The sequence below is a fragment of the Aythya marila genome (assembly GCF_965140915.1).
Source record: "Aythya marila genome assembly, chromosome: W".
Taxonomy (NCBI): Eukaryota; Metazoa; Chordata; class Aves; order Anseriformes; family Anatidae; genus Aythya; species Aythya marila.
Window position 1 is genome coordinate 6,514,094 of NC_139081.1, and position 18,074 is coordinate 6,532,167.

An 18,074-nucleotide genomic window follows, 5' to 3' on the forward strand; every position below is an offset into this window, starting at 1 on the left:
CTTGATCAACTGCTGGGATACCACTGATGCCAAATAGAGAAAATCACGGCCGACGATTCTAACAAAGTTACAAATACAAAAGTTAGGATGATTTTTGCTAGGGAGGATTATGTTCTCCTTATCTACTTCTACAAAAGCACAAGCAGTTCTTAAACACACACAGCCTTGCCCAATATATGCAAGCACAGTCTTTTGACTAGTATTTGGATGAATTTCAAAGTGGCAAACACCTTGCTCCGTGTCAAGACATACATCCTGAGCATCAATTGTGTTGCTTTCACAAATAAATCCTTGTTGTTCTCAGGTAACATATGATTGTAGATTTACAGACTGCCATTTCCCATTCTCCATCCGTGCCCATGTTCTATGCTCCAAAGGATAGAGCACTGTCTTCTCATGGTGTAATCCTATGGGTGGATAGCATAAACTGTGGCATTACTTATAGTAGGCACAAAGGCAGTAGCCATGTTAACAATGGGATCATAGGTAAAATTTACCAGAGTCCACCAACATTAGAACTTCTCAAAATCATTTGCATTGTCCTGAACAGTCTTTCGGACTTCAGCCGGAAAAATGCCTTCACTTCCTTCCCTAATGATAAAGGCAGTTGTTGCCTGCATCCATAACTGTGTTTGTATGCAACAAAGAGCTAAAGATACCTTATCTTGAACCATACTAAGTGTATCTATTATTAGTTTGTGGTCTTGGTCTTCAGCCTTTTCCCATCTCGGTAACACCTTTGAAACTTGCCATTGGCTAGTTCCCAATGCCAATAAAGGCTGATTGTAGGGGCTGTTTTAGTTTTGTCCCACTGTTGTAGGAAGTACAGCCAAAAACAGCTAATTACTATAGTCTGTGTTAACATAAAATTATACCAGCAATCTGATTTACCTGGGCAGATACAACGTTCTTGTTGGCCAATTTTGGAAATCGGTTTTACTAAAATCCCCGTTACTTTCTCGTGGGTCGTTCCATTAATCATTTGGCACCCTTTTTTAATTTCGTCCCCTACGGTTCTTTGGTGTGTCCGTTCTTCCCCTAATTTTTGCCAATCTTATAATGTATATAAACGGTCACCATTTGTTCGCCAAATAACCACAACTGCTAACTTTCCATTAATGCTCTTATCCTCTGCTGTTATGGCTTCGGACCAAGGCCACTCACCGTTCTCTATTATCATAGAGGCATCTTCTTGAATCACAATTACAATTTATAAGCCATAGAAATAAAACAATTCTAAATTCCTGCTAACAATATTACTAAATACTCCTGACCGTAATGTCCTCATTTTACTCGACTGAGCTTTAGTTTCAGTTCACCGTCACCTGGCATTACTTTCCAGGGGGTTCTGGAGCTTTCTTCACTTGAGAATGGTGAATCCAGGCACTCTGTTCCTTGATCTTAATTGCGGTGAAGGTTGTAAGGAGCACCTGGTATAGTCCTTCCCACTGTGGTTTCAAAGTTTTCTCTACAAGAGACTTAGTTACCTCTCAGGCTTTGGCAGTCCTAGTGGGGAAAGCCTCTGGCCAACCTGAAAAGGTATCTGTTAACACCAGTAAATGTTGACACCCCCCTTTTCTTGGAAATTCAGAAAGGTCAATTTGCCACTGTTGCCCGGGCCCATGGCCTTTTCCAATTTGACACAGTTTTGGTTTGGGGGCATTTTTGGGGTTAGTCTGGAGACAAAGATCACATTGTTATTTGAGTGATGGTAGCGTATAAGTTCCTGGCAATGCTTTTTTCAATTAGATAATTATACAAAGCGTCTGTTCCCTAATGTGTTTTCTGGTGTTCCTTCTTTACCAGTGACCACAATAAGTTGGAGGGGATGACTAGCTTCCCCTTCCCTTCTTTGGTAATAGCCCAACCCTCTTGGTTGTATTTTCCCTTCTGACTTTCGATTAATTTTCTATCCTTTTTGTTATATACAAGCTTACCTTCAAGGGGAATTTGCCTGTCTGGAATCAGGGCTCCCTCAGTTGCTACCTCACCTTCTGCTGCTTCTTTTGCCCCTCTGTCCGCCAGATCATTTCCTTCCTCCAATTCTGAGCTCACCTTCTGGTGTGCCTCAGTGTGCATGATTGCTATCTTTTCAGGCAGCTGAACTGCTTCCAATAATCTCATTATTTAGTCTCTTTAGATGTAATAGAATCTGGAAAATAAACATCTTTGCAAATGGTAACTGCATACCCAGCATGTCGTTTTCTGCTGACAATGTAACTGCTCCCATATTTCCACATCATCGAAAGGAGTGTCCTTCAGATCTGGATGGCTGGAGTAGGTAGCTTCAATGGTCTGTCTCCAGGCAGTCATGGTGTACTGGCTCCCCTTGGTTTCTGCTGATTTCAGGAACCTTTGTGGGGAAAGCCGGTGACCGCCTTTCACTTCCAGCACTGTGGACACTGTGTGAGACACTAGCATAGTTATTTTCTGTCCCAAGGTGAACTTGCGTGCTTCCTGGATATTTAGCACCACTGCTGCAATGGCTCTGAGGCATCCCAGCCATTCCTTGACGGTAGCATCCAGCTGCTTAGAAAAATAAGCAACTGCCCTTCGATATGGGCCCAGGTCCTGTGCTAGTATTCCCAGGGCAATCCCCTGTTTCTCATGGGAGAAAAAGAATAGTTTGTTTACATCTGGAAGTCCCAGAGCTGGGGCTGACACGAGAGCCTTCTTTAGTTGGTCAAAGGCTCCTGTGGCCTCCTTTGTCCATTGGAGGTCCTTGTTCCCATTTGCAATGAGCACATACAGTGGTTTTATAAGCGATCTGTAATTATAGATCCACAATCTGCACCACCCTGTCATTCCCAAAAAGGTTCGCAGTTCTTTTATTGTCTCAGGTTTTGGGGTTTAATGTACCACTTCTTTCCGATCTTGCCTCAAGGTCTGTTGTCCGGCACTAACCTCATAACCCTGGTAGGTCACCTTCTGCTTAACCACCTGAGCTGCCTTCTTCGACACCTTGTACCCCTGTAGTCCCAGAAAGTTTAGGAGGCTTACCGTCCAGGCCACACATGCTTCTTCCATTTGGGTGGCTATTAGGAGGTCATCTACGTACTTCAACAGCCTTCCTTCTGACGAGGCTTCCCAGGTCTCCAAGTCCTTTGCAAGTTGTTCTCCGAACAAGGTGGGTGAGTTCTTAAAGCCCTGAGGCAACCTTGTCCATGTGAGCTGTGTTTTGCGCCCACTCTTAGGGCTTTTCCAATCAAATGTAAAGATTTTCTGACTGGCTTCACAGAGAGGGAGGCAAAAGAAGGCATCCTTCAGGTCTAAAACGGTAAACTAAGTTAGCTCTGGTGTTAAGCATGTTAATTATCAGGCTAATTCCTTCTCTATCTTCCTTTTTCAAGGGGTACTGTTTAAGTGCATTTTTTGCTTTCCCTGGTACATTAGAAGATCATACTCTGGAAAACACTTGACTTAGGATTTCCTCACTAATTTCCTCTTTGGTCTCAATAGCTGTCAATATCAAACTCAACACTTCCACATATCTTTGATCATTTACCTCCAGAATAATCTCCCCATTTTTAAATGAAACGGTTGCTTGTAATCTTTCCAATAAATCTCTCCCTAGGAGCGACTCCGGGGAGTTGGGCATGTATAGGAACTTGTGAATGCCCCACTGTTTCCCATATTTATATTTCAATGGTTTGCAGAAATATGCTATTTCAGATTGGCCAGTTGCCCCCTTTACTACAATGTAATCATTCCCCACTGATACCAACACTTTATTTAAAACTGAATATGTTGCCCCCGCATCTACCATAAGTTCCACCTCTTTTCCCTCCTTCCCCAGCTTCATTTATATAACCAGTGGATCTGCTGGGGTAGATTCCCATGGTCCTCTTCAGTCATCTTTTGCATGCACTGTTGAGGGATTTTTGAAACAGCAAAGATCCCACAGCTTGCTGCAGCTGAGCAAACCAAGCTACCAGGGCAACTATGAGAAGTTCCCATGACAGTGTTCCCACATCGCCCAATTGAGGAATTTAGAAAAATATTGTTACCAGCAGCTGGCTTCAAGGACAAGGTCTACGTGACTGCTAATCACAAGGGGGTTGTTTTCTTGCAGGTGGGATTGTTTTCTTGTAGTTGTTTGTCTGAGTGCTTTTGACCAATAATCTTGTGCGAGGCACTATCCGCCCTTGTTAAGTTCACTATAAAAGCTAGGCTATTCGGGTAATAAAAGGGGAGCATGATCTGATGTCCTGGTTTCAGTTAGCACAGAATTAATTTTCTTCCTAGTAGCTGGTGGAATGCTGTGTTTTGGCTTAGAATGAGAAGAGTGCTGATAACACCCCGATGCTTTAATTGTTGCAGAGCAGTGCTTATACTAAGCCAAGGACATCTCAGCCTTTGCTCTGTCCTGCCAACGGGCAGGCTGGGGGGTGCAGTAAGAGCTGGGAGGGGACAGACCCAGGACAGGTGACCCAAACTAGCCAAAGGGGTATTCCATACCATCTGACGTCATGCTAAACAATATATAGGGGTGGCTAGCCGGGGGGAGGGGGCCGGACTGCTCGGGGTTAGGCTGGGCATCGGTCAGCGGGTGGTGAGCAATTGCATTGTGCATCACTTGTTTGTACATACTATTATTACTTTCGTATTATCACCATTGTATCATCATTATTATTATTATTATTATTATTTTCCTGTCTTATTAAACTGTCTTTATCTCAACTCACGGGCTTCACTTTCCATTTCTCTCCCCCGTCCCAGAGAGGGAGGGGGGAGGGTGAGCGAACGGCTGCGTGGTGTTTAGCTGCCAGCCGGGTTAAACCACGACATCTGACCATACTGGTGTCTGTCGTGCTTTCGGCTGTTCTTCCTGCAACAATGCACGACCACCACCTCCCTTCCACGGTTCACTTTTCTGTTTCTTTTCTGTTCTGGGCATTTGTTTTTCCAGGTGGAGCTGGAAGCCATCGTGCAGCAGGCAGGCTACGACTTGGTTGCCATCACAGAGATGTGGTGGGACCAGTCTCATGACTGGAGTGCTGCAATGCCTGGCTATAAGCTCTTCAGAAGGGACAGGCAGCACAGAAGGGGTGGTGGTGTGGCTCTCTATATTAGAGAGTCTTTCGAGGTTGTAGAACTCGAGGCTGGGAATGACAAGGTCGAGTCCCTTTGGGTTAGGATCGACAGGGACAACAAGGCTAGTGTCCTGGTTGGGGTCTGCTATAGACCGCCGAACCAGGATGAGGAGACGGATGAGGAACTCTACAGGCAGCTGACAGAAGTTGCGAAATCTTCAGCACTTGTACTCGTGGGGGACTTCAACTTCCCTGACATATCCTGGAAGCACAACACAGCCCTGAGAAAGCAGTCTAGGAGGTTTCTGGAGAGCGTGCAAGTTAGCTTCCTGACACAGCTGGTTAGTGAACCTACCAGGGGTGGTGCCCCGCTAGACCTTCTCTTCACAAACAGAGAAGGACTGGTGGAGGATGTGATTGTCGGGAGCTGTCTTGGGCAGAGTGACCACGAAATGGTGGAGTTCTCCATTCTTGGCGAGGCCAGGAAGGGGACCAGTAAAACCGCTGTATTGGACTTTCGGAGGGCTGACTTTGAGCTGCTCAGGACACTAGTTGGTGGAGTCCCTTGGGAGGCGGTTCTGAAGGGCAGAGGGGTCCAGGAAGGCTGGGCGCTCTTCAAGAGGGAAATCTTAATGGCGCAGGAACGGTCTGTCCCCACGTGCCCAAAGATGAGCTGGCGGGGAAGAAGACCAGCCTGGCTCAACAGAGAGTTGTGGCTTGATCTTAGGAGAAAAAAGAGGGTTTATAATCTTTGGAAAAAAGGGCGGTCCACTCGGGAGGACTATAACGATGTTGCGAGGCTGTGCAGGGACAAAATTAGGAAGGCCAAAGCTCATCTGGAGCTCAATCTGGCTACTGCCGTTAAAGATAACAAAAAACATTTCTATAAATACATCAACACAAAAAGGAGGACTAAGGAGAATCTCCATCCTTTACTGGATGCGGGGGGAAACAGTTGCAAGAGATGAGGAAAAGGCGGAGGTGCTCAATGCCTTCTTTGCCTCGGTCTTTAGCGGCAATACCGGTTGTTCTCTGGATACCCAGTACCCTGAGCTGGTGGAAAGGAATGGGGAGCAGGATGTGGCCCTCACCATCCACGAAGAACTGGTTGGTGACCTGCTATGGCACTTGGATGTGCACAAGTTGATGGGGCCAGATGGGATCCACCCAAGGGTACTGAGAGAACTGGCAAAGGAGCTGGCCAAGCCACTTTCCATCATTTATCAGCAGTCCTGGCTATTGGGGGAGGTCCCAGTTGACTGGCGGCTAGCAAACGTGACGCCCATCTACAAGAAGGGCCGGAGGGCAGACCCAGGAAACTGTCAGTTTGACCTCAGTGCCAGGGAAGCTCATGGAGCAGATCCTCTTGAGAGTCATCACGCGGCACTTGCAGGGCAAGCAGGTGATCAGGCCCAGTCAGCATGGGTTTATGAAAGGCAGGTCCTGCTTGACGAACCTGATCTCCTTCTATGACAAACTGACACGCTGGGTACATGAGGGAAAGGCTGTGGATGTGGTCTACCTTGACTTCAGGAAGGCTTTTGACACTGTTTCCCACAGCATTCTCCTGAAGAAACTGGCTGCTCTTGGCTTGGACTGGCGCATGCTTCGTTGGGTTAGAAACTGGCTGAATAGCCGGGCCCAAAGAGTCGTGGTAAATGGAGCCAAGTCCAGTTGGAGGCCGGTCACTAGTGGCGTCCCCCAGGGCTCGGTGCTGGGGCCGGTCCTCTTTAATATCTTCATCGATGATCTAGATGAGGGCATTGATTGCACCCTCAGTAAGTTTGCAGATAACACCAAGATAGGTGCGTGTGTCGATCTGCTTGAGGGTAGGAAAGCTCTTCAGGAGGATCTGGATAGGCTCCACTGATGGGCTGAGGTCAAGTGCATGAAGTTCAACAAGGCCAAGTGCCAGGTCCTGCACCTGGGGTGCAATAACCCCAAGCAGAGCTACAGGCTGGGAGATGAGTGGTTGGAGAGCTGCCAGGCAGAGAAGGACCTGGGAGTGATGGTGGATAGTCGGCTGAATATGAGCCAGCAGTGTGCTCAGGTGGCCAAGAAGGCCAACGGCATCCTGGCTTGTATCAGGAACAGTGTGACCAGCAGGGCTAGGGAGGTGATTGTTCCCCTGTACTCGGTTCTGGTGAGGCCGCACCTCCAGTACTGTGTTCAGTTTTGGGCCCCTCGCTACAAGAAGGACATCGAGGTGCTTGAGCGGGTCCAGAGAAGGGCGACGAAGCTGGTGAGGGGCCTGGAGAACAAGTCCTACAAGGAGCGGCTGAGGGAGCTGGGCTTGTTCATCCTGGAGAAAAGGAGGCTCAGGGGCAACCTTATTGCTCTCTACACATACCTTAAAGGAGGCTGTAGTGAGGTGGGGGTTGGTCTGTTCTCCCACGTGCCTGGTGACAGGATGAGGGGGAATGGGCTAAAGTTGCGCCAGGGGAGTTTTAGGTTAGATGTTAGGAAGAACTTCTTTACCGAAAGGGTTGTTAGACATTGGAACAGGCTGCCCAGGGAAGTGGTGGAGTCACCATCCCTGGAAGTCTTTAAAAGACGTTTAGATGTAGAGCTTAGGGATATGGTTTAGTGGGGACTGTTAGCGTTAGGTCAGAGGTTGGACTCGATGATCTTGAGGTCTCTTCCAACCTAGAAATTCTGTGTTTCTGTGATTTCCAATGCACAAATTTCTTACATAGGGCACATTGCTCGTTGCCTAGTCGGGGCTGTTCCTGTCTGTGCCTCCTTTTTCCTTCTTCCCTAATAACTGCGATCAGCCTCTTCTGCATGTTTAATTGAGGAAGATAAAAGTCCTCTCTCCTTCCAAATTGCCCTGTGTGCATGCACCACACCAAAGGCATTTTTCAATTCTGTCCAAATGTTTGCCAGCTCAAAAGCTCTTATCAAGGCGATGATTTCCACCTTTTGGGCTGATTTTACCACATATCCTGTGAGGCGAAATCCTTGGCACAGACGAAGCTGCTGCCATCTATATACCAAATTTCTGTGTCTTCTAGTTGTCTTTAAGTCTGGTCAGCTGGAGTCCATGGTCTTGATGCAATCATGAATGGGTGATCTGGAAACTCTGTTACTGGGGAAAGAGGGTGGGTTCACAGTATTAGTGCCAAAAAAATGTAGTGAACTAACAGTCCATTATACACATTCCTTTTCTTCTTCAGTAGCTATCATTTGCATATTGCAACAGTGTCCCCTTTTCCCGAAGAGGTCTTTCAAATTTCAAGATCACAGTTCCCGAATATGGTGGGGCTATTCTTGAACCCCTGTGGTAACACTGTCCAAGTAAGCTGAGTTTTCCGTCCTCTACTATTATTTTCCCATTCAAAGGCAAAGAGTTTCTGGTTTTCAGTTGCCACGGGCAGGCAGAAAAAGGCATCCTTTAAATCTAGTACCATGAACCAAACATGACTGTTTTTCTCATTTTGTAATTCCAATCACTTTCCCCAATTTAAATTTGAAGTATTGAAAAAAAATGCCTTTTCCTGTTGGCCAGTTGCTCCTTTTACATTTACAGACTAACGCAGAGAAAGAAGCTCCCGTAACCAACAAAAAATTCAAGCTTCACTTCTTCTTTACCTAGCTTTATTTCAACCAGTAGACCTGCTAGGCTAGATGCACCAGGTCCCCATCATTCCTGACTGTTGTAAGTTTATCCTGCAACCTAAGACAATTTCTTTCTGATATCAGGGGCTGATTGCCCTAGAAAGAGGCTAACCAATTGCCTCTGTTTGTTTTCTGAAGCCAGGTCCAAATTATTTATTTATTTATTATTATTTTTTTCTTTGAAAGTTCCCTGAGCGGTCCCATTAGCAATCTGAGCTCACACATGAACTCAGGTCCCTCTTCCCCAGAGGGCTCACACCCGTGATTTTGAGATCTCAGCCTCGGGTTGAGGTGAAACTATTAACATTCCTACATCCTCTTTCCCTGCTCATTCAACTTCAAAGAGCTTTGTCAAATACTACATGCCACACCTTTAACACCTTCAACGACCCTTTTAACACTTCCTTTATCTTTCTCCAGCACCAAAGGCTCAGCCAGGGGCCAACTTAATTCCATACCTTTTCCCTCCAAGATACTGAAACAACATGTGAGTATACTACATTTCATCCCATTTTCCTTCTCTCCTCAGAAACATTAATTGCAAGATAGCGTTATAGACGATTGATCCGTAAAGTGGCCATTTTGCTTATATAGTGGCCACCATTGATTGCAATACTTAGTGAAAGTCCTCTTACTTTCTGTGCCTCCAGTTCTAACAATATCCTTCGAATGTGACAATATGCACCCAAGGAGGCTTTCTTTAAAACGTCTTTGTTTTAGATATTACTTATTTCTTTGATTTCCCATTCCCTTTTATTTATTTATTTATTACTATTCCTTACTAGTTACTGTCCCTTGTTTCAATTTCTACACAGACCTTTTTATTGCAGGTTTTTACTATCTTTTCCTAATCTTCTTCCCCAATGTCCCAATTCTCTGGGATTAAACTCTTCTTCCCACATACAAACTTTACTATTTCAGATTCTTAATGAGCCCCATTCCAAACACAAATCCTCGGGATTTCGGAAAACACCTGAAGCACTCAGACTTCTGTCTTCTAGACAATCATTACCACCTTTTCCACAAAATTTACATTTCAACGGGACCGAATTTCAAGCCCAATGCCAATTTTTCTCATGCACTTTGTTAGTAAGCCCATACAAAACAAGGAATCACTCCTGTGCATCCATCAATAAAGAGGTTTAAAAAGATATTGAGACTTAAATAAATTCCCTCTCCCCCTTCTTACCAAATTCCCAGGGCTCAAGCCCAAAACACCAAAGAAATGATTCTCTCCGTTCTACCGCTTTGATAATCAGTCATGTGAGAAACACTCTGTAGCCAATAACTTAGGCTCCAGCAAGGATCTCAGTGAAGTAGTAATTTATTCGCGATTGCAATGGCGGGCGCCCCACAAGCAGGAAAGCTCACCTACTAGTTCCAAAACACAGTTTATATACTTTTTGATGACAGGACCCTCCCCTGTTTCCCCACTGAGTGGGTAATCCAGGTTCACAATCTATCTGATGCTTCACAAACAATGCATGGCCTTCAGTCGCCGGCCTGTTAAATTTCAAATTTCTTTTGACATTTTTACTGCTTGAAGTGGTAATGTTTCTTCACTTATCTGACTTGACTTAACACCATGATTTTCATCTAATTGTCCTAAGGAGTCTGATTGTCTGCATTTTACAAGGTCGCCTTCTAAGCTTTCTTATCACTGTAAGCATATCTCAGTACCACATTCCTTCCCTCTAAACAATGTAACTCTGCAAAAACAACATTTCTATTCCCACAATTCCCCCGTTTTCCTTTTTTTATAAACTGTTGATTTTTGCAAAAACTCTTTTTAAACTCTTTTTTTCTTTTTTTTTTTTTTTAAGTGTAATTTGGTAAATATCTTCCTCTTCTTCACTTTCTTTGCTCTGCATTTCCTCTAATATCATCCTCTTATCTGAGTAGGGTGGTGGATCCATGGTCATTTGTTTCAATAATGCGGTTTCAATTAACCGCTGGACAAGTCCCCTTACACAGGGGGTAATGCAACAGCCAATGGCTGTCAAAACTCCTGCTACTACAATCAAGGATGTAAATATGGACATTACCATCCCTTTCCATTTACCAAACCAAGATTTTAACCATCCTGTGATGGAAGTGTCTGCTCCCGAATTTTCTGCCAATTCATTGGCAAGGGTGGTAAGCCCTTGTGGTGGTTTTACCGTGCTGGGCAGCTAAACCCCACAACCGCTCTCTCACTCCCCCTCCTTTAGATAAGGAGGGGGAGAAGTAAAGCAAAGAACAACTCACGGGTTGAGATAAGGATAATTTAATTAAAGGGAAATAATTATAATAATTAAATAAAGACTACCATGAACTAAACAATTTAACTAAGGGGAAATAAAAGGGAAAGGGGAAAAAGGGAGGAAAACAAACAAAATAAATGAAAGCTATATGGAAGTGCAGAGGAAAGAAAATACTCTCTACTTCCCACAAATGAGCGATGATTGACCACGTCCTTGAAGCAAGGCCTCAACGCACGCAGCCGGTGTTCGAGAGGAGGACCGACGTCTTCTCAACAAGAGCCCACCCCTCCCCTCTTCTTCCTGTTTCCACCTTTTATTGCTGAGTGTGACACCACATGGTATGGAATATCCCTTTGATTGGTTTAGGTCAGCTGCCCTAGTGATGTTTCTCTCCTCACTTTTTTGCCCACCCCCTAGGAGGGTTAGAGAAAGGCCCAATGCTGTGCCACTGCTGCTCAGCAGTAGACACAACACTGGTGTGATAACACTGCTGTTCCAGCTACAAGTACAGAGTACGGCACTGAATGGGCTGCTGCCGGGAAAGTTAACATTCCAGCCAGACCCAGTACAGCCCTTGCAATGCTCTTGTTACTGTGCCATCCGGGGCAGTATTATTAGGGATGAAAGTACAACAACGGTTGCCCAGCATCACGCATACACCACCCTTCTCTTTAATATCTTTATCGATGATCTGGATGAGGGGATCGAGTGCACCCTCAGTAAGTTTGCAGATGACACCAAGTTAGGTGCGTGTGTCGATCTGCTTGAGGGTAGGAAGGCTCTGCAGGATGATCTGGATAGGCTGGTGTGGTGGTTTTACCATGCTAGGCAGCTAAACACCACAACCGCTCTCTCACTCCCCCTCCTTAGATGAGGAGGGGAAGAAGTAAAGCAAAGAACAACTCACAGGTTGAGATAAGGATAATTTAATTAAAGGGAAATAATAATAATAATTAAGGAAAGATTATTATGAACTAAACAATTTAACTAAAGGGGAAAAAAAAAGGGAAAGGGGAAAAGGGAGGGGGAAAGCAATAAAAGGGAGGAAAACAGACAATCAAAACAGATAAAGGCTATGTGGAAGTGCAGAGGAAAGAAATTACTCTCTACTTCCCACAAATGAGCGATGATTGACCACGTCCTTGAAGCAGGGCCTCAATGCCCATAGCCGGTGTTCGGGAGGAGGACTGACGTTTTCACAACAAGAGCCCACCCCTCCCCTCTTCTTCCTGTTTCCACCTTTTATTGCTGAGTGTGACGTCATATGGTATGGAATATCCCTTTGGCTGGTTTAGGTCAGCTGCCCTGGTGATGTTTATTTTCTCACTTTTTTGCCCACCCCCTAGGAGGGTTAGAGAGAGTCCCGATGCTGTGCCAGCACTGCTCAGCAGTAGACACAACACTGGTGTGATACCAGTGCTGTTCCAGCTACAAGTGCAGAGCACAGCACTGTATGGGCTGCTGCAGGGAAAGTTAACATTCCAGCCAGACCCAGTACAACCTCCACCCCTTATTCCATAACATTTGTGTCACACTCAGATCCCCCATACTTTAGCATACAAGTATTCTCATCATTATTCCTTGTCCTTTAACAGGGCAAGGATTTAACAGGACAGGATTAATAGGCAGGTATATCTTTTCATTCCATAGGTCTTTCTTGGAAAATGTTCATAAGAACTGTTGATGATTAGGTCTTCATCTGCCAAAGTGGCCACTCAGGGCAGGTGGAGTTGGATGTCTGGACACCAGCACCAGTTTAGCTCAAGTCCTTGTTGCACTGCCTGGTTCCTTGCAAAGTTGACCTGTCACTGATCCTGCAGCGTCTTCCTACAACATATAACTTAGATTACAGATTAGTTTTCGCTCAAGGTCAAATCTCCTTGAGGCACACACTTGATATCCCCATTCTTTTGCATGACCCACCAGGTATACCCTGGTCCTTGGGTGAAGACAATCCCATGAGTGGGTTTGCCTTTTCCCGAGGCAGGAGCAACCCACACTGCCTTCCCCATCCACCTTCCTACATGCACTACGGGAACTTTAGCTCCTTTCACAGTGTGTAGGGGTTTTGTTTCAGCAGGACCAGCACGACTGTCAGACCCCCTATTGTTAACTAGCCAAGTGGCTTCTGGTAGATTTATGTTCCATTGTTTCCATGTCCCAGAACCCAGTGCTCGTAACATAGTCTTTAACAGTCCATTGTACCTCTCAATCTTCCCAGAGGCTTGTGGGTGATAAGGGATGTGGTACACCCACTCAATACCATGCCTCTTTGCCCAGGAGGTAACAAGATTGTTTTGGAAATGACTCCCATTGTCAGACTCAATTCTCTCTGGTGTACCATGACGCCACAGCACTTGTCTTTCCAGGCCCAAGATAGTGTTTCGGGCCATGGCATTGTGTATAGGATATGTTTCCAGCCACCCAGTAGTTACTTCTACCATGGTGAGTATGTACCGTTTGCCTGGGAGAGTTTGTGGGAGTGGTCCAATGTAGTCAATCTGCTAGGCCTCACCATATTGAAACCCTAGCCACCTCCCCCTATTCCAAGGACGTTTTACCTTCATGGCTTTCTTGATTGCAGCACAGGTCTCACATTCATGGGTAACCTGAGTGATGGCCTCAATGGTCAAGTCCACCCCTCAATCACGAGCCCATCTATATGTGGCATCCCTCCCCAGATGTCCTGATGTTTCATGGGCCCATCGAGCTAGAAACAGCTCACCCTTACGTTCCCCGTCTAGGTCCACCTGAGCCACTTCAATTTTCAAAGCTCAATCCACTTCTTCGTTGTTCTGATGTTCTTCAGTAGCACGACTCTTAGGCATGTGGGCATCTACATGATGTACCTTTACATCCAGGTTTTCTACCCGGGCAGCAATAACTTGCCACAGGGTAGCAGCCCATATAGGTTTACCTCTGTGCTGCCAGTTGCTCTGTTTCCATTGCTGCAGCCACCCCCACAGAGCATTTGCCACCATCCATGACACAGTGTAGAGATACAGTGCTGGCCATTTTTCTCTTTTGGCAATCTCTAGGGCTAGTTGTATGGCTTTTACTTCTGCATACTGACTCGACTCGCTTTCCCCTTCCATGGCCTCCACAACTCGTCATGTGGCACTCCACACAACAGCTTTCCATTTCTGATGGCTCCCTACCACATGGCAGGATCCGTCAGTAAATAACAGATACTGCTTTCTGTCTTCTGGCAACTCATTGTATGGTGGTGCCTCTTCAGCATGGGCTACCTCTTCTTTCGGCACTCCAAAATCTCTGTCTTCCAGTGTCCTGGTTTCGGTTAGAACAGAGTTAATTTTCTTCCTAGTAGCTGGTAGAATGCTATGTTTTGGCTTAGGATGAGAAGAGTGCTGATAACACCCCGATGTTTTAATTGTTGCAGAGCAGTGCTTATACTAAGCCAAGGACATCTCAACTTCTTGCTCTGTCCTGCCAACGGACAGGCTGGGGATGCAGCAAGAGCTGTGAGGGGACAGACCCAGGACAGGTGACCCAAACTAGCCAAAGGGGTATTCCATACCATCTGACGTCATGCTAAACAATATATAGGGGTGGCTAGCCGGGGGGAGGGGGGCCGGACTGCTCAGGGTTAGGCTGGGCATCGGTCAGCGGGTGGTGAGCAATTGCATTGTGCATCACTTATTTGTACACATTATTATTAGTAGTGCTATTATCATCATTGTATTATTATTATTATTGTTATTGTTATTATTATTTTCCTGTCATATTAAACTGTCTTTATCTCAACTCACGGGCTTCACTTTCCATTTCTCTCCCCCGTCCCAGAGAGGGAGGGGGGAGGGTGAGCGAACAGCTGTGTGGTGTTTAGCTGCCGGCCGGATTAAACCACGACAGTCTTTTTGGTGCCCAACGTGGGGCTCGAAAGGTTGAGATAACGGCAGATCTGACCAGAGTGTGTTAAACTAAAATTGTTATAAGTATTAGACCTGCTTAATAGTCACTTGTCATAATGCTGATTGCTTTAATCTCAACTGTGCTGCGCCTGTTTTCCAAATTGAGTATTATAACACATTATTTTCTGTATGTGCTCTCTGTCATGTTGTTTATCCTCTCCGGGCCCTGGTTTCAGATCATTATGGTACTGTGTGTTGTAACAGTGGCTTATGAGACGATGAGATATCTGGTCATGACTCTAACTTGGTATTTGTACTCAGTAACATCGTGGACTCTATACTTTGGAAACCGTATCTTGGAAACTATTAGCAATTATACCTGTTGCCTTTTTTCATTAGGGAGTCAGTCTGTGGAGGGGAAAGGGGAAGATAATTTTTCTTACTTGATCACTCTCCCTTTCTCCTTCACCACCCTCTTATCCTCCGAGCTTGATACAATAGCTCTCCAATATATTGAATATCCTTGGGATACTCAGACCAGCATGTTCTTGTTGTTATGCCTCCTGAATGCACTTCAGGTTTTGTTTAAACAACTACTTAGGAATCTCATCCAGAGATCTGCCCCGAGGCAGGATAGTTGTGAGTGGCAGGGAGTATGGGAGGATATGGGCAGGCATCTAGACCAGTTGGCACCCCCAGTGTTTTGGAAATTCACCCCTGAACAACTGCAAAATCCTCAAAAACTGGCAGAATGCTTGAAAAAAAGGTGTCATGATTCTGGCAGTTCCAAAGTAACACAAATCATTGTAACGTGCTGAGGCGTGGCTCATGCCTATCGAGCTGCAATGGATACTGCTATCAACTTAGTGACAGACCCTGCGGCCACTCCAAGTCCTGTGACAGATCCAAAATCTTTTCTGGTTTCAGAAAAGATTTTGGTTGTTGTATAGGTGAGCAGCTTGTCACCTGGCTGCTCCGGTGCTGGGACACTGGAGCCAATTGTGTGGAATTAGAGGGCAGGGAAGCCAGGCGGCTGGGATCCCTTGCTAGAAATGCAGGCATTGACAAAGCAATTGGAGATGGAGCACAATCTCACAGCCTCTGGAGGCGTCTCCTCTCAGCTGTGAGGGAAAGATATCCCTTCAAGGAAGAACTTGTATGTCTACCAGGCAAGTGGACCACTATGGAGAAGGGAATCCAGTACCTGAGGGAATTAGCCATACGGGAAGAGATTTATGAGGATCCAGACCTCAGACAAACATCCACAGATCCAGATGAAGTCAGGTGTACGCGACCCATGTGGCGGAAGTTTGTACGGAGTGCACCATCATCATATGCCAGCTCATTGGCAATAATGGCCTGGAAAGAGGATGAGGAACCCACAGTGGATGAAGTGGCTAAACAACTCCGGCAGTACGAAGAAAGTCTCTCCTCTTCCTTACAGGCCTGCGTCTCAGCTGTGGAGAAACTTTCTGAAGAGGTCCACCAACTTAAAGAGAATCTATCTTCTTCCCCAGCTGAACCAACCAGTGTCCACCGACCGAAAGAGAACATTTGGGAGAAACTTTCTGAAAAGTTTCACCAACTTGAAGAGAGATTATTCTCCTCCGCACCTGTACAAAGCAGTGTCTCAGCTATCAGGGGTAGGCGTTCATCCACACAAGGAAGACGATATGGTGGGTACTCACCCCGTGCCACCCTGTGGTTTTACTTACGAGACCATGGAGAGGAAATGAGAAAATGGGATGGAAAATCTACCGCGACCCTAGAGGTACGGGTACGTGAGTTGCGAAATAAAACAATTGGGAAAAAGGGATTCTCTGAAAAGTTTGCTGCTCCAACTTCAAGCAGACAGTCCTTCAAACACAGAAACGAAGAAGATTCTGACCAGGATTAGGGGGGCCCTGCCTCCAGCCAGGGGGAGGAAAGGGACAATCGAGTTTACTGGACTGTGTGGATTCGATGGCCTGGCATGTCAGACGCACAGAAGTATAAGGCTTTAGTAGACACCGGTGCACAATGTACTGTAATGCCATCGAGCTATAAAGGGCCAGAGCCCATCTGTATTTGTGGAGTGACGGGGATCTCAGCAGTTGACTGTATTGGAGGCTGAAGTGAGTCTGACTGGGAATGAGTGGCAAAAGCACCGCATTGTGACTGGCCCGGATACTCCATGTATCCTTGGCATAGACTATCTTAGAAGAGGATATTTCAAGGACCCAAAAGGGTTCCGGTGGGCTTTTGGTATAGCTGCCTTAGAGACAGAGGGCATTAAACAGTTGTCTACCTTGCCTGGTCTCTCAGAGGACCCCTCTGTTGTGGGGTTGCTGAGGGTCAAAGAACAGCAAGTGCCAATCGCTACCACAACTGTGCACCGGCGGCAATATCGCACCAACCGAGACTCCCTGATTCCCATCCATAAGCTAATTCGTCAATTGGAGAGCCAAGGAGTGATCAGCAAGACTCATTCACCTTTCAATAGTCCCATATGGCCAGTGCGAAAGTCTAATGGTGAGTGGAGACTAACAGTGGACTATCGTGGCCTGAACAAAGTGACGCCACCACTGAGTCCTGCAGTTTTGGACATGCTAGAACTCCAGTACGAACTGGAATAGAAGGCAGCCAAGTGGTACGCCACAGTTGATATCGCTAATGCATTTTTCTCCATCCCTCTAGCAGCAGAGTGCAGGCCACAATTTGCTTTCACTTGGAGGGGAGTCCAATATACTTGGAATCGGCTGCCCCAGGGGTGGAAACACAGCCCTACCATTTGCCATGGACTGATCCAATCTGCGCTGGAGCAGGGGGAAGCTCCTGAACACCTGCAGTACATCGATGACATTATTGTGTGGCATGGTGACACAGCAGAGGAAGTTTTTGAGAAAGGGAAGAAAATAGTCCAGATCCTTCTGAAAGCCGGTTTTGCCATAAAACAAAATAAAGTCAAAGGACCTGCACGAGAGATCCAGATTTTAGGAATAAAATGGCAAGATGGACGTCGTCAAATCCCAATGGATATGATCAACAAAATAACAGCTATGTCTCCACCAACTAACAAAAAAGAAACACAGACTTTCCTAGGTGTTGTGGGGTTTTGGAGAATGCACATCCCAAATTACAGTCTGATTGTAAACCCGCTCTACCAAGTAACCCGTAAGAAGAATGAGTTAGAATGGGGCCCTGAACAACGACAAGCCTTTGAACAAATCAAGCAGGAAATAGTCCATGCAGTAGCCCTTGGGCCAGTTCGCACAGGACCAGATGTAAAGAATGTGCTCTACACTGCAGCTGGGGAGAACGGCCCCACC

At 46.0% G+C, this 18,074-nt stretch overlaps 1 protein-coding gene across 5 annotated transcripts in view; it reads left to right on the forward strand.

Annotated features, from left to right (window-relative positions):
- LOC309889550 (uncharacterized protein) overlaps nucleotides 1-18,074 on the forward strand; it is a 72,701-nt gene that overhangs the window by 34,384 nt on the left and 20,243 nt on the right. For 2 of the 5 annotated variants that reach the window (XM_082782401.1, XM_082782400.1), the window contains exons 10-11: nucleotides 8,210-8,330; nucleotides 9,072-9,138. The exons of 2 other annotated variants lie outside the window; for them this stretch is intronic. In XM_082782401.1, the coding sequence (XP_082638527.1) occupies nucleotides 8,210-8,330; nucleotides 9,072-9,101 (151 nt within the window). In that variant the 3' untranslated portion in view covers nucleotides 9,102-9,138. The remainder of the gene's footprint in view (nucleotides 1-8,209; nucleotides 8,331-9,071; nucleotides 9,139-18,074) is intronic. One more of the 5 variants, XR_014319254.1, reaches the window with a different exon arrangement.